The following is a 24043-nucleotide window of genomic DNA, read 5'->3' as shown; positions in this document are numbered from 1 at the left end:
ATTTGCAGAGGAAGACTTCTGAGAAAAATTGAATGGCACTAATAAAACCATTTAAACGAAGTACCTTTGCACGGATTGCATCCATGATTTCTTGGATCCTAGAGTGAGACGATTTGAGCCGCTCAAATGTGCAGCCTCTAGACGTACCCACGTGGTCCTTGGCACATTGGATCTTCTCCTCCTCTAGACGAAACCCATTCTACCTCCCTCGTCGTTGTTACACCGTCCCGATCACGTCGAGAGGGGGATGTGGGGAGAGGGGAGAAGAAGGGGAAAGCCCCTAAACAATTCTAGCTTTGGTGAATTTTGGTCAGGGCCTTCCCCTATTTATATTAAGTGGGTATTTTTAATAAAAACCCCAAAATTTAAGTATATATTCCGACCTCCAAAAGACCATTTGCGTGTGACCCTCTAGGCCCATGTATCAATCTAGTTAACGACTCCAGTGGCCCAATAACCTTTATTGGTCTTCCAAATTAATTAACTATATTATCATATAGATTAATTAATTTCGAATCAATTTAACCCAATCGATGGGTCGAGTCTCCAACACGTGGGGTGCCAAGCTACACCTCGTGTTCTAGAATATACAAAGGAGTGTGTATCGACTCACTCATGGAACCTGTTTGTCATCGATTACCGTGTATGTATAATCCTCATCCACTTAACACCACTTGGACTACTTAGGGTATGGTCAACTATCAAACCCTTATCGGTCATCCGAAATAGTATTGATGCATTTGAAAATCATCGGAGAACTCGTCTCCGATATTTTACTGCCTTGGCCAAGGACTTCATTGCATCGTCTTCCTTGACCTGTCACCTCTTATACTGAGGGTGGGTGATCCCATCTTGACCACTCAATCATCTTCATAAACTTCTTGATGCACCCGAACTAAGACTATTTAGAATCACATGATTAAGGATGTGTAGTTCATAATCTAAGTACAATCGTCCGTCCACAAGACGTCTTTGGTATCCCAAGTCTAAAGAACAGTTACACAATCGTGACGTGAATCAACCTGATTGAAAGTTTGGTATAATACAATCCAAGGATTCATACGGATCAATTCAGTGAACTCTTTCCACTAAAGATCACCATGTATCCTTAGTGTCTCCACACTAATTGCTACGTGAACGGCCCTAATCATCATATGAGTGAGGCTAGATAGTGCTATTCTATGAGGATACATCGATGTCCTTCTCACGTATCCTTTGAATAGGAATATTTAGAATACATGCTTAAAGACTAGTGATCTCTGTGTAATGATCTCATCATGATTTACTAAGCATCACACGTGCACTATAATGATTTTATTATATTAATGAACATAGAATGAGATGTGGAATGTGTTATTGGCTTACCGGCCACATATATTTCCATCAAATGGTATGTGTTGTCTAAACATTGATGATAAATTGATCAGGAAATCATAAAGAGTAACATTACATGTTCAAAAGTCAAAAATAATCCCTATAAAAAATTTATTTTATTTATCTTTTTTTGTTTCAATAGGGGTTAACATAAATGGAAGTTTAATATGACAGAAGATAATTGTTGATCAAACACATGTAATCATATGCATCCCATGTTATTACAAATAAGATAAAATAAGATGAGAAGATGTAGATGAAGATGCAAGGGGGAATAACAAGGAGTGATATCTAAAGGGGAGGAGGAGACAACACTTGGGAGTAAGTATATCATAAGCATTTAGGGCTAGCAGTGAATAAATGGGTACCAATGGGAATGAGTGGAATTGGGTTAAATGGTGAGAGTAAGTTAAGAAAAATGGGTAAAAAAGACACACACATAGGTTTCAAAGGTGGCTCAAGGTAGCTCAAGTAAAAGCGATTATGTGTTTGATAGTTGACGAAATGGACAGTTTACCCCACGAGGGATTCATTTAGTGGAGATGAAAACTCTAGATATGATTCATACATTGCAGGGTGGATGATGAGTAGCTCACTCGGCATTACCCTAAGACGATAGTACTTAAGACTTAGATTTTTTTTATGTTCCTCACCTTACCAGATATCTTATCCACTTGAAGAAAAACACATGCATCTAGACAATGGTTGATACTATTAAGAGATATATTTGATCTGCTACATGCGCCTAACTTCTATACCATGAGTGATTCTCCAAGATGGTCATGATTAAATTCATACAAGTGAATGCTACCCCCCAACCTAAAATGAGGCATGGAAGAAAAAAATTTGGAACCAACTTTTTCTCCCCCCTACTTGAAATATGCATTGTCCCTAATGCAATCAAATAAAAAGGAAAGATAAAATTAAATTAAAAATTGTGGTTCCATAAGTCATTTGGCTGTTCTTGTGAATCCTTGCCCATTTAGTTGGTTCTCACCTTGTTGGAGCCCTGTCAATATTTGACTTCCTTGAGAGAGATATTTAGAAGGTCATCAAGCCAATGCATATAATAACCTTTAAGTGATCATGAAAATAAAAACAAAAAAGTAAATGCCAAAATTTTAAATGTTCAGAAGCAAATCTAGTGACTAAGATTTATTTGTGCTAGATTATGTCACCGGCTCATCATGTAGGTCCACTATAACTTTCTTCGTTTGAGGTTCAAGCTCCAAGTATGGCTTCAATCTCTAACCATTTACTTTGAATTGTAATCATGTGTTTGGATCTGAAATTAAAACAGCTCCATAATCAAACAATTTGATTATAATAAATGGTCCATCCCAACGGCTCCTAAGCTTTCTTGGAAATAACTTCAATAGTGAGTTATAAAGCCAAACTCTCTAAGTTTCATAAAAATTTCTCTGATTTATTTTTCTGTCATGAAAATCCTTCATTATGGATTTATAAATCACCGAGTTCTCATATGTCTCGTTCTTCAACTCCAGCAACTCATGCAAATGTAGAATGCAGTGCTTTCCTTCATTTTCTAAAGCAAGGTTTAATTTCTGAATTGCCCAATACACATGATGCTCGATCTCCACTAGAAGATGACAAGCTTTACCAAATATCAGACTATACGGGGACATCCAAATGGGTCCCTTATAGGGGCAGTTCTATAAGCCCATAATGCATCTGATGACTGTTCACTCCAATCCTTACCACATGGTCGTATGATATTTTTAAGGATCTTCTTGACTTATCAGTTTCTAACTTCAACCTGCCCATTGGCATGGGTATGGTAAGGAGTTGTCATATAATGGTAAACCTTGTACCAAATCGGCTAAGTCCTGACCCTATTGGGTCAAGCCCAATTGGGCTAACCCAGTTTTGGCTAAGTCCTGACTTAGCCAAATTGGGCTGATCCTTAGTGGGCTGACCCACTAAGGCCATTCAGATATGAGCCACACCAGGCCCGCCGGCCCATCTCATCCACTGCCACTGCCACTCCGCCACCGCTGCACCCCCACCACCGTCGCTCAGTCATCGCTCCGCCACTACCACTGTCGGCGATCGCCGAGGCAGGTAAATTCTCCCTTTTTAGCATTTAAAAACTATTAAAAAATCAGGAAAAAATATTTTATGCATTTAAATATTCCAAAAAATAGAAAAAATCCCTAAAGTTAATATAATCAATTTCTAATGGTTTTAACGTCTAAAACAATTCTTAAAAAATCTTTAAATCTCATTTTAAATATTTTGATTTGTTTTTGGTTAAAATTAAATTCCATAAAATTCTATAATTTTTATTTTCAATTTCTGGTGTTGAATAATTAGGAAAATTAGTGTAGAATATTTCTAGTGTTTTTCTAGTAGAATATTTCTAGTAGAATATGAAAAATTAGTGTATATAAATTAACTTAAAATCTAGAAAATACCAGAATTTGTGTTTCTCACGTTTAAACTCACTTTCTTCATTCCAAGCTTGAGAAAATTTCTGAAATTAGATTTCAGCCTCTCTATGGGTCGACCCCTTACTTGCCCCATATTAATTATAGAGTATTTAAGTAGAAATTTTTCATAAATATTTTTGGTTAAGTCTGAATAAAAAAAACATAAAATCCCTAAATTTGGACTTACCATAGTGTATGGGCATCCTTTGTACCCACTTCATGATGTAATCAACCCCCTTTCCATGGTATTATTTGTAATTCAGACAGGTTCCAAAACACTGCTTCTGTTGAGAGACACTGAAAATGATGTTGTATATAGAGACAAGGTTTTTTGAAATCATGTTCTAAAGCAACAAAGTAATTTTATTTATAAATTCAAAAAATGAGCCATTGTATACCTTTCACGAGTCATGTTTGATCTTATATTCAATTTGGGGAGGGAGGGAGGGGGGGGGGGTTGATGAGTATCTCCCAGCACTGATTTATATTTCCATGAGTGATGGTTTTCATTTATCATTACTGTATTAGAATGTTTTTCCATGGAAGTTAAAGATGTGGTTGGTTATACTTATATTTTGTGAATATTTTTTATGTCAAAATTTTTTAATGGTGTTTTTTTAGTTCAACAATGTTCATGGTAACCAACAATGTGACAATGCTGACAAAATTAGGGTAGTTCTCACCAATTAGAGTAATGCTTTTGTGCGATTGAATCGATTTCATTACAATCATGCGATTCAGTCCAAATTTCGGACCACACATTGCACACTATACAGGGGAACCTCACCATACTTCACACAACCCCTTGTGTATTGTGAATGTGTGCAAAGTATTTTAAGAAACAATCAGGAGCAGCATTTGTGGGATGCTTTTGGCAGCGGCAAGGCATACGTCAGTGGCATTCGGGGGATGCTTATGCCATTCAAGAAGCTTCTATGGTATCCCGCCGGTAGACAGGTGGAATTTGTGGCCCACCAAATTAAGGTGCATCGGTCATTTTGAAGTTAGATTCAGCGACCACATTTTGATTTCTCTTTTATGTTTGTGATTACTCTCTTGTTTCGTTCATTTAATAGGGGTTTAATTCACGAAGCTTGTGATCTGAGGCATAATTTTTATATTTTCAAAAAATTACACAATATATGGCTCTCAATCATCAACAAATTTGATTAACGTTGTTCTGAATCATTCTGCACATTGTTGATACTCAATTGGCAATTTGAGACTTCATAAAATAATTTACATAAAATCATTTATCTTAAAGTGATTATGTATTGAAAACCTTTTCTCTTAATTTCTTCCCTTAACCCCGCTCTCTTTTTTCCAATGTCTCTGACTCTATCACTCTCTTTCTCAATGTCACCCTAACTCTGTCAATTTGTTTCTCAATTTTCTGATTTATTCCACTAACTCTATCACTCTCTTTCTCAATTTCCCAATTTCTTGATCTCTTCATCTGAGTGTATATTTCTCTTAATGTGTTTTCTTACTTCCCTTCTCTTTTTTACAATCTCTCTCTGACCCTATCAGTCTCTTTTTGAAACTCCCTCGTACTCAGACTATCTATTTCTCAATTTCTTGATCACTCCCTCCTACTATAGCACTCGCTTCCTCAGACTCTATCTTTGTTTTACTTTCTTCTCTTACTCTGTCTCTCTTTTTTCCAATCTCTCTTTGACTCTATCACTCTCTTTCTCAATTTCACCCATACTCTATCGCTCTGTTTCTTAATTTCTTGATTTCTTCCTCCAGCTCTATCATTTTATTTCTCAATTCCCCAATTTCTTGATCTCTTCCTCTAATTGTATCTTTCTTTTAATTTATTCTCTAACTCCCGCTCTTTCTTTTCCAGCCTCTCTTTGACTCTATGAATCTCTTTCTCAGTGTCCCTCTTACTCTGACTCTACCTGTTTCTTAATTTCTTGCTCTCTTCCTGTTACTCTATCACTCTCTTCCTCTTTCTATCTTTCTCTTAATTTGTTCTCTTACTGCAGCTCCTTTTTTCTGATCTCTCTCTGGCCCTATCACTCTCTTTCTCACTGTCACTCTTACTCTGAATCTATGTGCTTCTTAATTTCTTGCTTCCTTCCTCTTACTCTATCTCTCTCTACCTGTAGATTCATCTTTCTCTTAACTTATTCTCTTACTCCACTCTCTATTTTCCAATATCTGGTTGACCCTATCATGCACTTTCTCCTTGATATTCTCACTATAACTCTATATGTTTCTTAATTTATTGCTCCCTTCCTCCAACTCTATCACTTTCTACCTCTAATTCTATATTTCTTTTAATTTCTTCTCTTACTCCCGCTCTCTCAATTTCTTCCTCTAACTATGTATGTGTCTTAATTTATTTGATATTCTACTATATCACCTACCCTGCCACTCTGATCATTTTGTTAAACTAAAAATTTTGTAGTGGACCATCTTTACATGGACCAAATTTTGTAGAAGTTTCTCCAAAAGATGACTCACATGACAATAGCACAAACACAAAAAGAAAAAACTCACCTTGATGCACAAGATGCATTAAGGCACTACACAGCTTTGGTTAAAATAAATTCAGATACAACCTGTGTGGTGTCATTTTAGACCGTAAAAAATATAAAGGCAACACACCACTATGGAGACATATGAAAAGGTTCCATCATAAAGTGTTTGTTTACCTTGAAGGTGAAGGTGAATCAAGTTCCGATTGAGAGATCAGTAGCATACTTTTTTGACATAACAGATAGTATGAAGCAGTATTATACTGGTCATATAAGAGAGAAGACTAAAGAAGAGCTGGTGTACTTCACATGCTTTTCTGATTTTTCGTGGGCTACTTTTAGGAAGTACTTCATAAGACTTATTCCTTGCATGGAAAAAGAAGACATATCAGTCCCATCATTGAGGGATGTCCAAGAAAAAACACATTCAGTCTACAAACATATGAAGAAGAGCATCCGAAAGAAATTGGCCAACTTTGCTCAAGTGTCATTTACACTTGATACATGGACTTTGGAAAAAACAACATGGCATTCTTAGATGTGATTGTGCATTGGGTAGACTTAGAGTGAAAACTCTGTTAGCTAAACTGGGCATTAGCTAGTTGAAAGGCCCCACACTAGGAAAAATATGAGTGCACACATCCTTCAGATTTTAGAGTTTGATTGAAGTCAAATGTAAGTTTGACTTCATTATGAATGAGATACCTAAATTTTTCTCAGTTCCTTCTTATCAACAAGACATAATTTTACACAGGTGTAAAATTGAATAACAGAAAGATGATGAGTATTCTAGATGAAGAATTGAAGTGAACCCTCAATTTAGTGCAAGAAGACACATGCTCTACATTGTGCACATCATCATCTGTGTAGTCCAGGCTGGGATGAACTACATAAGTGTGACATAGGTGCCATCAGAGCCACTTATTATAGATGATGACAATATGGTTGGGATGATTAATAGAAAATAACCCAACGCGTTTGATGACTTCAATATATCTACATTGGTTGATGTCGTAATTCATGGAGATAGTCACTACAATACGTGGTTCAACACAATGTGAAAAGTGCTATGCAGCATTATGCAAATATTTTGGCCTACCTGACCAGAGAAAAAATTGCTTAAACTTCCAAACAAAGTGGAATTCTATGTAAACCATGCTGATAGCTAGTGCCAAGAAGAGGGATGCTCTAGATATCATTATGTTGAATGTATTAAAGAACCAACGTTACTTGATAAGGAATGGGAACTGATTAAGGATTATTCAGGTATATTGAAACCCCTCGAGATAACTATCGCCCTCACATGCCAATCAAAGAGGCCAACAACAAATGAAGTCATTTTTATGATCAAAGTAATAACAAAGTTATTTGGATAGTGCCATGCGTGGTATCATAGATGGAAGGATGTTTTGAGTCAACAACGTTATATTATCATGAAAACAGACATCCGTCTACAATGCTTGTGAGGTGATGAAGACCAAGATGACTAAATATGCATCAACCCTCACTCACAACCAGGGCTTCACCGTTGCTGCACACATTGAACAATCCATGAAGCTATGGTTAGTTGACTATGACCACTAGGATGAAGTAATATTGCATGTGAAGACTTTATTGCTTACGCCCAAAGTCACCAATGATGAGAGCATAGTTTTCACAGTTTCTTCTAGAAGTTTTCAACCACCATGGACATCTACAACATTCTTTAGTGAAGCACTAGATGAGTTATTACCAAACAATGAGCAAACACCAACCATTGATCCAGGGTGAAAGCAAGATGTGTACATTAGCTCACCTCTTCTTAAGGGAATATAACCATTGCACAGGTGGAAGGTAACGGGTGAACACTCATATCCAGGGTTAGTATTTGTTGTGATGGAATTCCTATCGGTCACGTTGATGACTGTAACCTCAGAAAGATTCTTCTCAGTTGGTCATGTCATCATCAACTACAACCTTGACTTGTGATGCTCAAGTTAGTAGAGAGCATCAAGTTACAAATGGCGCTCAAGTGTTGGTATCAAGTGGAAGACAATGCCAACAATGATATCAAGGAAACGGACAGAGAGAGCAACAAAGACCAAGTGCTGATTATGTTATTTTTTTTGCTTGAATTGCTGAACCATTTAGACATTGTTTTATTTATAGGTACTAGTTATGGCGTTGAATATTTCATTATAGTTATACTATTTCTTAAAATATTTATTTATGCCAATTAGTTCACTTATCAGGCTATCAACCACAGCTTATGTAATTTGTCTAAGAAACCTGATGTCTAAGGACTACCTAAATTGAAAAAGACTGTAACAAGTGTTCGCACCCATGAAAAGATATATACAAATATATATCAGAACATATTATTTTAATATTGTTAATCTTGCATAAAATATTATTTATTATCTACATAGTGATGGATGTAAATAATTAATGTTAATTTCATACCTTTAAATAATTTATTCAAAAAGAATGTCAACTAGATATCTAATGATGATAAAATATTATATACTTTTGTATCATTTAAATATTTTTATACTTAGAATGTAAAATATTAGGATGTAAAATTTTTTAACCATATGTATGAATTTGTGCAATTTGCGGTGTAAAATCCCACACAAATTTGCATCAAACATTGCACAAGGGGGCTGGTGTGATAAAAAATTCTCACAACTGGTGAAAATTTTTGTACCGCATGACCTACTCGATCACCAATCATTCCTTGTTTGATGATTTCAGATGATGCATCTTTAGTTAGGATAAATTATGGACTTGTATGATACATATTTCTATGCATGTTCTATAATGTCCTGACCTCAAAAAATAATTAACCCCCTCATCCGCTGCTATGAATGTACCCTACATGGAGACAATGGATTTAGAAGGATTATGAATGTAAAAGTGTGGTCTTAGTCTTGGAAATCCAACCCATAGTGGAATGAAGGTGGATTCTTTTTTCCAAAGAAGATCGAGGCGTCTACATGAATGTTCCATTGTTTAACTGCCCATTTTTCACATATTCGGGCTATTGGCTTTCTTGAACTCTGAACATTGATCATAACCTCAGGAGAACATGCCCTTGGGAAGGCCATGATCATGAATGACTCCTAGAAAAATTTTAATTTACCCAATTCATCAGGGATAAATCTTACTTCTGGCTTGCCAATTGTGAATTTGCCAACTAGAGAATCCTGAAATTGTTTTGTCATTTCTTTGTTGTCAGCAAGTTTATGCTAGAAATTGTTCGTCCGATATCTGATATCAGACAACCAACATTTGATATCCGATAGAAATTGGAGCGGTTTCTGATATTGGATATTTGATGGTTATTGAATGTCCATCCGACATCAGATATTTGAATGGATATTACAGGGCTTTGGACGTGGTGGATGTCGGTACCGGATTTAATCCAATATCCATTATTGAAATCTGATATTTGTAGAGTATCTGGACAACAATATCTGATATGCTGATATTGGTTTAAAAATATAGGAATAGTGTCCCATATAGAAAAAAATATAAGGTTTATGGTAGTATAAGTACATGTGGTCAATAAATTGTTAAAAAAATTCATGCACTATACCAAATGCCAAACCTGATATTTAGATGGACTAATAATGCTCTCAGCAGTGAGAGCAATCTGGCCCATTTTTTACTGGTCCAGACTAAGTGAAAGAAAGTTATAAAATACTAAATGAAACAACATATATGACTAGCAATAGATTAGTTACGTAACAAAATTATTTAAAATATATTTTGAATTCATATATTGGATAACAAAAAAACCAATATCCAATATTGATTACCAATATTTTCATCCACCTTTTGAGACGAGGAAGGATGCCAATATTGGATAAGGATAATGGTATCGGATACTGGTATTGTAGCAACCAAGATCCGGCATCATCATCCGTCATCAGGATATCGATATCATCATCTGTCCCAATATCGTCATCCGTCGTGATATCATCATCCATCCGAACATCATCATCCGACATAGTCATCCGTCATCAGGATATTGGTATCATCATTTGTCCCAATATCTTCATCCGTCCTGATATCATCATCCATCCGAATATCATCATCCAACATCGGGGTTGGGATGGGCGAAGACTAGAGACGCCTTGGCGTCGTCATGATTTCATCATCGGTTGACGACCATGTCCACGTCTCTTTCTAAACCGTCCCGTCCGATTTCGTTGTGGACGACGTATGAACGAACTTTTAGCGCATAGTCTACAGCTTTTCTTTTATTTTCTTTCTATTTCAATCTCTCTCTCTCTGTAGAACTCTCGCATGAAGGAGAAGGGGGGGAAGAAGAATTCCCGCGGATCGGAGCAGTGTCTTCAATTTGCCTAGAAATCAATTCTCTAGACGCAGCGAATTTTTTTTCGTATGCTTTTTTTGTCAAATTCGGTAGGAAATTTGTTCTCTCATGACTTGGATCAATGGAAAGAAACAAGAACAGGACGGATCTATTAGCCGCCGGACGGAAGAAGGTTTTTCTTGCCCCGATTTCCTTTCCTCTTGCTTTTTCCTTGCTCCAAGCATTAGTTTCTCGCTCTTTACGGTTATTTCAGGCTATTTTTCTCATTCTTGTATCCTCATTTCTATTCAGCTGCAGCAATATAGGCAAAAGAAAGATCATAAATCTTCCAGCAGTAAGGCTAGAGACGGCGTGAAGTCTTCTAAGGAATCTGGAAACCATGAAGACGCAGAAAACCCTGATATTATTCCTCAAGTCCCTTCGGTGGTCGCAGATCCATTGGAATCTCCGGCCGATTCTCAAATTGTTTCAGCAGCCGCTGATCTGCATATCAATCTTGAGGGTGATTCTGGAAAGATCATCATGCAGGAACGTGTATCCGAGGGAACATCTTCAACTGGGGCTCCTGAACAAGATGATCTCGAGGAGTCTGTAGATCCTCAAGACCCATCATCGTCTAAACAGGTAGGAAGACAAACTTTCCTCCCTAGAAGATTAGGAAGGGCTATTGGATTTAATAGATAATTTAATTCTCATTTGATGATGCTTAGGGACAATGCAGGATCCTGTCTCTTCAGGAGCGGACCTCTACCATGGGAGCATCGAAAATCTTCCTGGGGTTAGTGATGTTGAGTTTCTAAAACAAGAGAGAGATGTGCAAGACGATGATTTGACAGTTGAATCTAGGGATAGAGTAAAATCTGATGATCTGGTGGCCACAAGTTCTGGAGTAGTAGAGACTGTTGAATCGGATAAATTCCCACTTCTACTTGTTGAGGCTACAGAAAAGTTAAATGAAGACATCATTTGTAGCCGAGGTACAGCTTTAGAAAAAGAAGATGGTCAGACCGTAGGGATAGAGATTTTGAAGGATGATCCACAATTCCCTGTAGACAGATTTGAGAGTAGTTCTTATGCTGAAGTGTCAGTTCATTCTGGAGATGAAACTCTAATGCTTGAGATTGTTCAGGCTTCCAGTGACAAGACTGACATGGTTACTGATTCATGCCCTAACACCAATTCTCCAGATCAAGATGTCTCCCGGAGTGAAAAGGCTGCTGTAGATTCATCAGAAGAGAATACAGTGGTGAAATTCAATGACAAGGGCTTCGAAAAAGAAATCACCCATGGTTTGTCGTGCACCTTTGAAGATGTTATTGCTAGAAATTACCTTGAGGAACGCCAAGCCCTCCAGAAGAAAGCAGAATCAATCAAAAAAGGAGAAACACCTCAGAATAACTTGTCCTGCCTTTCCCAGATGACTGATGATGTACATCTGATTGAGATTCTGAAATCTCATCTTTATTTGAGCAGTGTCACTATGGAGTTTCTCCAGTCGCAGATTTCTGAGCTGGTCGATAAACGAGAACTTAGTTCTGGTATTGAAATTTTACAGCCCCAGGATCCGGCCAAGCAGAGTGAAAATCTCGGCCAGTTGAAAACTGATAAACAGGTCACACATTCCTTCAATAATGACCTTGAGGCGCAGTATCTCTCTGCTAGAGGTGAAGTTGAATTACTTGGCTTCAAGGTAGAAGGAATTCAGAATGAACTAGAGCTATCAAAGAGAAACTCTGTCAATCTTGCATCAGAGCTGGCTGAGTCTAGAAATGCACTGGGTGCACTGGAAGCTGAACATGCAAGACTTTTGCAACAAAGCCACACAGAAAAAAAGGAGTTCCACAATCTTAAAGCTGATTATGAGTCCTCCCTGGAGCAAATTAAGGAGCTCAGTGGTCAGATTTATCTGTTGACTAGTGAAATGGAAGAATCAAAAGGCGAATCAGCCAAGATTTCTAATGAGTTGGTAGAAATGCAGAGCAACTCTGCCAATCTTGCTGCAGAGCTTGTTGAGTGTAGAAATGCATGGGGGTCACTGCAAGCTGAACATTCAAGGCTTTTGCAACAAAGCCACGCAGAAAAAGAGGAGTCCCACAAGGTTAAAGCTGATCATGAGTCTTCTCTGGAGCAAATTAAGGAGCTCAGTGGTCAGATTTATCTGTTGACGAGTGAAATGGAAGAATCAAAAGGCGAAGCAGCCAAGATTTCTAATGAGTTGGTAGAAATGCAGAATGAACTAGAGCTGTCAAAGAGAAACTCTGTCAGTCTTGCCTCAGAGCTGGCTGAGTGTAGAAATGCATGGGAAGCACTGCAAGCTGAACATGCAATGCTTTTGCAACAAAGCCACACAGAAAAAGAGGAGTTCCACAATCTGAAGTCTGATTATGAATCTTCTCTGGAGCAAATTAGGGAGCTCGATGGTCGAATTTATCTGTTAACGAATAAAATGGAAGAATCAGAAAGCGAGTCAGCCAAGATTTCTAATGAGTTGGTAGAAATGCAGAATGAACTAAAGCTATCAAAGAAAAACTCTGTCAATCTTGCATCAGAGCTGGCTGAGTGTAGAAATGTATTGGGGGCACTGCAAGCTGAACATGCAACGCTTTCACAACAAAGCCACACGGAAAAAGAGGAATCCCACAGGCTTTTAGCTGAAAAAGATTCTTTTCTGAAGCAAGTTGATGAACTCAATTGTCGCATGAATTTGTTGAGCAGTGAAATGAAAAAATCAGAAAGCGAATCAGTCGTCATTTCATCTGAGTTGGCTCAGTGCAGGCTTCTTATACTGTCACTTGAGGCTGAAAATTCAAACTTGATGTCGCGTGTTGTTGCAGACTCTGAAGACATCTGTAAACTCAATGCAGAGAAAGAAGCGCTTGCAGAGGAAAATCTGAGTATAAACGCAGAATTATCTCATCACAAGGATCAGTTATCATCTGCATTCCAGAATATCGCCAAACTTGAGTTAGAGTTTAAAGAAGCAGTTGAAACCGTTGAGGAACTCACTGAAAGAAATATATGTCTCCTTAATTGTCTGCATATACATGAATTAAAACTGAAAGAACTCTCTGAGATCCCCTGGGAGTCTTGTTCTCACGATCATGATTCAAGAATACAGAGAAGAGATTATCCTGCTGTTACAACTAGGGAATCTGATAGCATTGGAGTAGGTTATAATAGTACAGACTGTTCGTCAGATGAACACCTTGATAATCCGCTTCCCACTCTAGTCAAAAAGTTCGATTCTTTGGTTGAGGCAGAGGAAGTATTCCTTAAGCTTGAACAGGCAATTGTGGGTATTTTTGAGCAATCTAAAGCGGGGGATAGAGTGGTTAATTCTGGAGTCTCTAGATTGATTCAAGCTTTTGAATCGAAAACACATGCATCCAGCAGCCTGTCGGCAGAGCTCATGCCAATTGAATCTCAGACCTTGACTGGGTGCGATTCGTTGAATGGGTTGAAAGAAGAAATAAACAATCTGAGATCAATCTTTAAGCGTATGGAGAAGCAACAGGAAAATCATAGTAACGTGAAGATTGAAGAGATTAATAATGAAGAACAGGCTGAAACAATTGACGCCCTCATTTTGAAATTGGAAGAGTTCAAAGGAATAATCGCTGGTCTACAGACCCAGTGGGATAATACAGCCAAAAATGTAGAAGAAGCATCAGGAAGGTTCTCTGATCGGATCGATACTTTGCAGAAAGAAGTGATAGTGATGAAGGATGTGATTTCGTTGTCATTTCAGAAGCTTGATGCGTGTACAGGATTGTGCTTGCCTGCGAATTTAGATGTCTTCTCTCATCTTGCAGATTCCGTAGATGTGGCCACCAAAATATTGTTAGAGTCGGCTGATAAGCTTGAAGCCATGAGGTTGGATTTGGATCAAAGCAAAACTTCTTATGAGGAACTTTATGAAAAAAATTTAACAGCTGGCAGGATGATGCAAAGAATCAATGCTGAGTTGTATGAATACATGGCAACCTCTCTTGACACTAGGGTGGTACCTGATCTTGGCTACTGTGAAAATGCAGCTGACATTGAGGATTTTGAAACCCTTTCGAGGCACTTGAATGAGCTTTTCAAGGAAAATCTGCATCTTTTTTCTGAAAAACTCAGACTTGAGTCTGAAATTTCACAGCGAGATGAGGCAGTGGAAGAACTGAAGGGCCGATGCAGTAATTTGTGTGGGACTTTAGAGGAAAGTAAGCGTTCACTTGATGATCTCAGATCTCTGCTGGGAAGACAGGTCCAAGACCCCCTTGAGCTGAAGTCATTGCACTTAGTTGTACGGGAGGATATTGCCCCAAGGATTTCTGAATTATTAGAGATGGAAGAAAAATTAAACTCACTGACGTCAAATTTTTCTCTCCAGGAAAATGAAATTATGGGTCTCAAGCATAATTTAAAGAATACCAAAGATGCCCTTGAGCTCACTCGTTCTGATCTTCAGCAGTCAGACCAGAGGCTTGCCTCTGTCAGGGAGAAACTCGGCATTGCTGTCTCGAAAGGCAAAGGATTAGTTGTGCAACGTGATAATCTCAAGCATTCATTGACGGCACGGTCCTCTGAACTTGAAGTATGCAAGCAAGAGCTCCAGGTAAAGGAAGCGAAGATTAGCGGTTTGGAGGAAAAACTCAAATCTTCAGAAGTAGACCGAATTGAAGCTTTGGAGTCAGAGCTCTCGTACATACGAAACTCAGCAACTCAATTTAGAGATTTTTTCCTCCAAAAAGATTCCATTCTTCAGAAAATTGAAGAAATTGTTGAAGACCTGGACCTCCCAGAGGAGTTTCACACAAACGATATCGTGGAAAAAGTTGAGTGGTTGGCGAAGTCTGCTTCTCAAGGTACGTCTCTTCCAACTGATTGGGAAAATAAGTTTGACTCAAGAGATTCTCCCTCAAAAAATATAAGATATGGGGACCTTGAGAATAAATTATACAAATTGGCTGAGCAGAATGAAATGCTTGAGCAGTCTCTTAGAGAGAGAAACAACCATGTGCAGAGGTTGGAGAAGGTAATAGATGAGATTGAAATGCCCCAGCAGCTTAGAACTGACGAACCAGAAGTCAGGCTTGAATGGCTTGGGAGAAAGCTCCAGGAAGTTGAGCGAGAGAGGGGAGTTTTGGCCGAGGAAAACGATATGCTTGAGCAGTCTCTTAGAGAGAGAAACAACCACATGCAGAGTCTGGAGAAAGCAATAAATGAGATTGACATACCCCAGCAGCTTAGATCTGCAGAACCAGAAGTCAGGCTTGAATGGCTCAGGAGAAAGCTCCTAGAAGTTGAGATAGAGAAGGGTGTTTTGGCTGAGCAAAATGATATGCTTGAGCAGTCTCTTAAAGAGAGAAACGAGCATATGCAGAGGTTGGAAAAGGCAATTGATGAGATTGACATGCCCCAGCAGCTTAGATCTGCAGAACCAGAAGTCAGGCTTGAATGGCTCGGGAGAAAGCTCCTAGAAGTTGAGATAGAGAAGGGTGTTTTGGCTGAGCAAAATGATATGCTTGAGCAGTCTCTTAAAGAGAGAAACGAGCATATGCAGAGGTTGGAAAAGGCAATTGATGAGATTGACATGCCCCAGCAGCTTAGATCTGCAGAACCAGAAGTCAGGCTTGAATGGCTCGGGAGAAAGCTCCTAGAAGTTGAGATAGAGAAGGGTGTTTTGACTGAGCAAAATGATATGCTTGAGCAGTCTCTTAAAGAGAGAAATAACTATTTACGGGGTTTGGAAAAATCAATTGATGAAATCGACATGCCCCAGCCGCTAAGATCTGTAGAACCAGAAGTCAAGGTTGAATGGCTTGGGAGAAAGCTCCAGGAAATTGAGCAAGAGAAGGGTGTTTTGGCCGAGGAAAACAATATTCTTGAACAGTCTCTTAGAGAGAGAAGCAACCATGTGCAAAGGCTGGAGAAAGCAATAAATGAGATTGATGTGCCCCAGCAGCTTCTATCTGTAGAACCAGAAGTCAGGGTTGAATGGCTTGGGGGAAAACTCCTAGAACTTGAGCAGTCTCATAGAGAGAGAAACAGCCATGATGTTGCGGATCTTGTCAAGTTTCAGAATGAAAATGAAGCTCTTCAAACAAACCTGGCTGAACTGCGGGCTGAAATGTCAGGGATCTCAGAAAGAGCTGTTCAGTGGGAACTGGAGAAAGATAATTTGCAAAGGGAAATATATGATTTACAGGAGAAATTACTGGAGAAATCTAAAGAATATGATGAGAAGAAGGTTTCTGATGAGCAAAGTCTTGAAATATCACAGAAAGAGGAGCAGAGCTTGAAGCTTGCTCTAGATGAGATGAATCGTAACTTGGAGGTCATTAAAGAGGAGAGGGATGCAATCATTGAGAAGTATGAATCATTGCTTAGACAAAGAGATGAATTACAGGAGGAAAAAGAAAGAGCTGTTGACAAATACCAAACACTTCAATCCGAAATTGAGCTGATGGCTGGACAGAGAGACCTGTTAAAGGATCAGCTTCATCAGGAGGAACAAAAGTCAGCATCCACAAGAGAGAAGTTGACCGTCGCCGTCAGGAAAGGAAAAGCCCTCGTTCAGCAAAGAGACGCTCTGAAACAAACGCTGGAGGAAACAAGTAAAAATTTTGAACTCGGGAAGAATGCGCTAACCCAACAAATTGAATCCCTTCGAACAGAAAACAAGCAGCTTATGGATCATTTAAATTCACTGATCACTGATGTAAGCGTAGTTGACCCAGTTCAGAAAATGGAACATGTTAGAAAACAGTTTCATGACTTGAAAGCAACAGTCAAAACGTCTGCAGACGAGGCGGTGAAGTCGAGACGGGCAGCCGAGTTGCTATTCGCAGAGTTGAATGAGGTGCAGGAGAGATGCGATGCCATGCAGGAGAAGTTGATGAAGTCCGAAGACGCTCTCACTCAATGTTCGATGAAACATGAAGAAGAGAAGAAAGTTCTAATGTGTTCAATCATGGAGCTGAAGAAGGGCTTTTCAGATATAAGGAAAGGCTTATCGGGTCTGACGGATGCTCTATCTCATGTCGCTTCTAAAGACGCGGATCTCTTATGTACCATGCAGTCCAATTTATGCTCCTTGATGAAGGTTGTTGGTTGCGCTAATCCGGACGATTTGAGTCTTATAATGCCAGTCAATCTTCCATCCATTTGTGTAACAAACAAGGTAATTCCTCCCTTTTATTTTTCCTTTACTTTCTCTCTTTTACCCTTGACTTTGGGTTTGTGGATGATGATGGGTTTATCATCTACGAGGAATGGCGACGAAATCATTGTGATCGTCGCCATGCTAGCGGCAGACGAGGACGATGTCTAGTCGTCAATGCCTATTGTCATCTGAAAGAGTAAAAATAGAGAAAGTGACGAGAGGGAGGACAAAGTCTTAATCATCATCAGTCAACAATTTGCCAAAGTAAGATGATCGCGAGTAGTCATCTCAGTGAAAACAAATACGATGACGAGTCGTCATCGTCTTCGTCATCGTCATCTGCCCAAGAAGCAGAAGTGACGGTGGATGACGAATCTTGACAAGAGTCAAGACTGTTACTCTCAAATCTTTCAGACCCATTTTGATGCATTAACAAGAATGCTTGGTTTCAACTAGTGAAAACTATGAGTTATATTTTGTAATTATAAAAACATATATTTCTTTTTTATTGGAAAATTCTATCGTCTTTGGCCTCAGGATGAGCCCTCCGCCGACGTTGGATTCCTTGACGATACCGCTCAAATCACGGATTATCTCAGAAGATGCACCGACGATTTTGCTTGTGAGAAAGAGAATCTAAGCAAGCGCTCATCTGCGATCGACCAATACAAAAATTATATAAATGATTTCCTGAGGAAGACAACCGCAGACTGCGAAACAACGATCGGAGACAAGGAAAAGCAACTCAATTCTTTGCGCAGGATTATTTCCTTGTTGGTCGAAGCATGCAGAAGATCAACTCTACAACTGGAAAACAGATTGGCTGGAAAACCTGCTCATCGAGAAGCACCCGAGATCAAAGAAAACTTGTTGAACGAAGAAATTGCCAGAGAGGTCGCGGATTCCTTATGGAACGCCGTCGAGAGCTTCGGCGACGTTCAATCGGCTGCTCAAGAACAGCAGAGAGAGTCGTTGAACGCAGCCATGGCGGAAAAAGATGCGCAGCGTATTAATGTCTGCGCAGAGCTCGATTCCGCGAAGAAACTGGTTCTCGATTTGAAGTCCCAGATCGAAGAACACGAGCTGAAGATCAAGTCTTTGACGGACTCTCTCGCGGCCAAAGATCAAGGTAAATAAGCATCAACAAAAACAAACCCCAAAAAAAAAAAATGGAAAAAAAAACCTCCTCTGATTAATTCCTGAAAAAACTGATGTTTTCAGAAATCGAGAGTTTGATGCAAGCCCTAGACGAAGAGGAAAGCCAGATGGAGGCGTTGCAGAGTCGGGCGGACTCCGCGGAAGCTTCTCGATCCTCCGCCATGGCGAAGCTCGCCAAGACTCTGACTCGATTCGAGGAGTTGCGTCAGCTCTCCGAGAACCTTCTCTTCGAGATCGAAGCTCTTCAATCTCAAACGCAGGAGCGAGACGCGGAGATCTCGTTCCTTCGCCAGGAGCTGGCCAGAATCGCCAGCGAAGCCCTAGCCAAGCAGGAACAGAGTAAGAAACTCCAGTCCGAGGTAGACGACGAGCTTAAGAAGAAGGATTCTCTGCTGGAGTTGGAAAGAGGGAAGGCCGGCGAGCTGTCTCGCAGAGTGCAAGTTCTAGAAGCCCAGCTCGCCGTGGCGGATTCCTCCGAGGTTTGGCTCTTTCTCAGCCATCCGATCGCCGGCTGATGCGATCTCTGATCTGGGTTTTGACGCAGATGAGCAAGCGGGGCGCCTCTGCTAGCCGGCGAGCCAACAGCGAGCAGGTTTCCGTCGCCATCGACGTCGGCCCGGACGAGCTCTCTCTTGGCGACGACGACGACGACGACAAAGGTGAGTTTTAATACCAGCTTCATCATCCACCCATGCATGCATTGCGATGACGATATTATCCTCGTAATCGTCGTCGTTTGTTGCCCCTGTTATCCTGGAGAATCAACGACGGAGATCTAGAGAGAGAATTCCGATCCTTTATTGTTGTTGTTGTTGTTGTTGTTGTTGTAGTTGTTGGTCTCTCTCTTGCTTCATCGACCCATGCACGAGTTACGATGATGATTTCATTATCATCGTCTTGTCTCCCATGATCCTGGATAATCGACGGCGGAGATCTAGAGAGAGGAAATTTGATCCACTAATGTTGTTGGTGGTCTCTCTCTTTGGTGAAGTGCATGATTCAAGACCCATGCACGAGTTACGATGATGATTTTATCGTCGTCCTCAAGAATCGCCGGCAGGGATCTAGAGAGAGAGAGAGAGTCTCATCCTTTATTCTTGTTGTTGTTGTTGGTCTCTCTCTTTGTGGAAGCGCATGGATTCATTAGCATGTGTTACGATGACGATTTTGTCGTCTTCATCGTCATCGTCTCTTGTTCTCATGATCTTGCGGACGGAGATATAGAGAGAGAAAGTCTGATCCTTTATTGTTGTTGATGGTCTCTCTCTCTGTTGAAGTGCACGGATCAATTAGCGTCATCGACCCATACATGAATTACGATGATGATTTCATCATTGTAATCTACATCGTCTCTTGTCACCATGATCCTGGATAATCGACGGCGGAGATATAGAGAGAGAGTCTGATCCTCTTTTGTTATTCTTGGTCTCTATCTTTGTGGAAGCGCTTGCATTCATTTGCGGACCCATACATGAATTACGATGGCGATTTCTTCATCGTAATCGCCATCGTCTCTTGTCACCATGATCCTGGAGAATCAACGGCAGAGATCTAGAGGGAGAAAGTCTGATCCTTTTTTGTTGTTGATGTTGTTGGTCTTTATCTTTATCGAAGCCCATGGATTCAAATCGCTGACGATGTCGAGAATCGTGCCAAGAGCTGCCCGACCAGTCACCGACAGAATCGACGGGCTCTGGTAAGCATTAAATTATTTTATCGAGTAATTAAGGTATCATTAATTGTGATTTGTTCGTTTAACGAATGTGGGTTCATCGTCTTCAGGGTTGCGATCGAACGATTGCTGATGAGGCAGCCCTCTCTACGGCTGGGATTGATCTTCTACTGGGTTCTTCTCCACGCCATGGTCGCCGCTTCCATTTGAGCTGGAAACCGTCTTCTCTTTCCTCCGCTGGTGCCATCAGAGTAATGATCTGTACATTTTTTTTTTCATTTCCATGCCTCCCACGTGTCCTCCCAAATTCAACTTCTGTTGACATATTTATTCTTATTTTTGTCAATAATTGCCTTCGTATTGAATTTTTGTAGGGCCTCAACCAGGGCAGTCCAACCAGGGATCTCTGACAATCGATATCCAATATTTGAATGGAATCGAGACGATTTCAGTTACTGGATATTGGATGGATATGAATATTGGATATTGAAATCCATACTGGAAATCGGTATCCAGATATTGATATCTGGTATCAGTTAAAAGAATAAGAACCCGTTGTCCCATACAGAAGATATAGAAGCACTGCATTAATCAAGCAGCAGTAAGCATTAAATAGTGTTGACAAAGTTACACTGCACCTTTGGGTGTTGGCCGCCCCAGAAACATATATATATGTCTCATAGTAGAATGAAATATTATTTAAATTATGTTTCTATTTATTTGGTGGATATCTGAATGACCAATATGGTCAGCCAACCCCTGAGTATCAGGATGGATAACAGTATCAGATATTGGTATTGTAACAACTGATATCAGATGTTCTCATCTGATAACTGACAGGGCAGGACGAGAAGCAGTCCACTCAACTAGACTATTCATCGAGACTGTTCATCTGTTCAGTCATCAGTTCTTCTGTTCCGCATTTTATCATCATCACCATTCCATCATCAATCCCATTCAGTCATTCCATCTCTCTCTCTTCCGCTCTCGGTCTCCAGCCTGCCAATTTCCCTAACCATGGGACGAACGACGGATGACTAATGACGTAGTATCTTAGTCATCCATCCTGACCTCGGCACTTGGATAATTGGTCAAGGCTTAGCGAGAGGAGTTTTGCCACTTGGATCGAACGGCGGAGGAGGATCCACGTGGAGGGGGGTAGCCGCCGGTTTTGGCTTAGAAACAGGCAGCAGAGCGTCCCGGTTTCTCTGGCCAAGCGATTAATGGAGATAAGTATATATACAGAGAGAAGAAAGGAAAAAAAAGGAAGGAAGAAAGGGTTGTCAATGGAGTGCGAGCTGTGCGGAGGAGAAGCGACGACCCACTGCGAGAGGGACTCGGCGTTCTTGTGCTGGGCCTGCGACGCGACAGTCCACGGCGCGAACTTCCTGGCGGCGCGCCACCGGCGGCGGCGGCTGGGCGGTGCGAGAGGGCGGGAGGTGGGCGGCGCGTGGGTGGACGTGGTGGTGGGGGGGTGGTGCGAGAGGGCGGGCGTGCGGGGGGGGGCGGCGGCGGCGGGCTACGCCGTGGCGGTGGGGCGGCGGCGCGCGGCGGCGGTGCCGCTGCGCGTGAGCATGGCGGCGGCGGTGTGGTTCGCGGCGAAGGTGCAGTTGTCGGCCGGGCGGCTGCGCCGGGGGCGCGTGCTGCGGTCGCTGGCGGGCTTGTCCGGCGTGCCCGCGGCGCTTATCTCCGCTGGCGAGGCGGAGCTCTCGCGCGCCATGCGCTGGAGCCATGCGCGTTATTGCTCCGAAGGCTCCGCCGAGTGCGGTGCTTGATGCTCCCTCCTCTTGACGGAGAGAGAGATGGATAGTCGCTAGATTACGCGGATGGATGGATGGATAGAGAAAGGATAGATGTATATAGAAAGGATAGATGGATAGAAAAAGGATAGATGGGTGTGTTTTGCAAGAGATTTTGGGGTGATTGATGCTCTTCAAAGTATGATATCGCCGAACTCTCTCGCGCCATGCGCTGGAGCCATGCGTGTTATTGCTCCGAAAGCTCCGCCGAGTGCGCCCGATACTCTTTAATGGAGAGATAGATGGATAGTTGTTAGGTTACACGGATGGATGGACAGAGAAATAGATGGAAAGAAAGAGGATAGATGGGTGTGTTTTGCAAGAGATTTTGGGGTGATTGATGCTCTTCAAAGTATGATATCGCCGAACTCTCTCGCGCCATGCGCTGGAGCCATGCGTGTTATTGCTGAAAGCTCCGCCGAGTGCGCCTGATACTCTTTAATGGAGAGATAGATGGATAGTTGTTAGGTTACACGGATGGATGGACAGAGAAATAGATGGAAAGAAAGAGGATAGATGGGTGTGTTTTGCAAGAGATTTTGGGGTGATTGATGCTCTTCAAAGTATGATATCGCCGAACTCTCTCGCGCCATGCGCTGGAGCCATACGTGTTATTGCTCCGAAAGCTCCGCCGAGTGCGCCCGATACTCTTTAATGGAGAGATAGATGGATAGTTGTTAGGTTACACGGATGGATGGACAGAGAAATAGATGGAAAGAAAGAGGATAGATGGGTGTGTTTTGCAAGAGATTTTGGGGTGATTGATGCTCTTCAAAGTATGATATCGCCGAACTCTCTCGCGCCATGCGCTGGAGCCATACGTGTTATTGCTGAAAGCTCCGCCGAGTGCGCCCGATACTCTTTAATGGAGAGATAGATGGATAGTTGTTAGGTTACACGGATGGATGGACAGAGAAATAGATGGAAAGAAAGAGGATAGATGGGTGTGTTTTGCAAGAGATTTTGGGGTGATTGATGCTCTTCAAAGTATGATATCGCCGAACTCTCTCGCGCCATGCGCTGGAGCCATACGTGTTATTGCTCCGAAAGCTCCGCCGAGTGCGCCCGATACTCTTTAATGGAGAGATAGATGGATAGTTGTTAGGTTACACGGATGGATGGATGGATGGATGGATAGATGGATGGAGAGATAGATGGAAAGAGAAAGGATAGATGGATAGTTTTTAGGTTACATGCATCGATGGATGGAGAGATAGATCGAATGAGAAAGGATACATGGATAGTTTTTACGTTACATGGATGGATGGATGGAGAGATAGATGGAATGAGAAAGGATAGATGGATAGTTTTTACGTTACATGGATGGATGGATGGAGAGATAGATGGAAAGAGAAATGATAGATGGATAGTTGCTTGGTTGGATGGATGGAAAGAAAAAAGATAGATGGGTGTGGATTGCAAGATTTTTGGTGCGCGTGATGCTCTCTCTCTCTCTCTCTCTCTCTCTCTCTCTCTCTCTCTCTCTCTCTCTCTCCCTCTCTCCCTCCCTCCCTCTCTCTCTCTCTCCCCCTCCCTCTCCCTCTCCCTCACTCCCTCCCTCCCTCTCTCTCTCTCTTCCCCTCCCTCTCCCTCTCCCTCACTCCCTCCCTCCCTCTCTCTCTCTCTTCCC

At 41.1% G+C, this 24043-nt stretch overlaps 2 protein-coding genes across 2 annotated transcripts; both read left to right on the top strand.

Annotated features, from left to right (window-relative positions):
• The first annotated feature begins 10566 nt into the window (after positions 1 to 10566).
• LOC144712801 (nucleoporin) lies at positions 10567 to 21327 on the top strand. Its single transcript, XM_078587125.1, has 9 exons — positions 10567 to 10806; positions 10926 to 11258; positions 11356 to 17802; positions 18322 to 18913; positions 19006 to 19421; positions 19487 to 19601; positions 20557 to 20638; positions 20725 to 20865; positions 20989 to 21327. Exons 1-8 carry the CDS (start codon positions 10756 to 10758, stop codon positions 20822 to 20824), a joined length of 8136 nt encoding a protein of 2711 aa, XP_078443251.1. The 5' UTR covers positions 10567 to 10755; the 3' UTR covers positions 20825 to 20865; positions 20989 to 21327.
• Positions 21328 to 21447: 120 nt separating this feature from the next.
• Positions 21448 to 22541, top strand: LOC144712675 (uncharacterized). Its single transcript, XM_078586938.1, has one exon. It carries the CDS (start codon positions 21838 to 21840, stop codon positions 22387 to 22389), a length of 552 nt encoding a protein of 183 aa, XP_078443064.1. The 5' UTR covers positions 21448 to 21837; the 3' UTR covers positions 22390 to 22541.
• Positions 22542 to 24043: the final 1502 nt, after the last annotated feature.

This window comes from Wolffia australiana, chromosome 15 (genome assembly GCF_029677425.1).
Source record: "Wolffia australiana isolate 7733 chromosome 15, ASM2967742v1".
Classification (NCBI taxonomy): domain Eukaryota; kingdom Viridiplantae; phylum Streptophyta; class Magnoliopsida; order Alismatales; family Araceae; genus Wolffia; species Wolffia australiana.
This window is presented reverse-complemented; position numbering and strand designations above follow the sequence as displayed.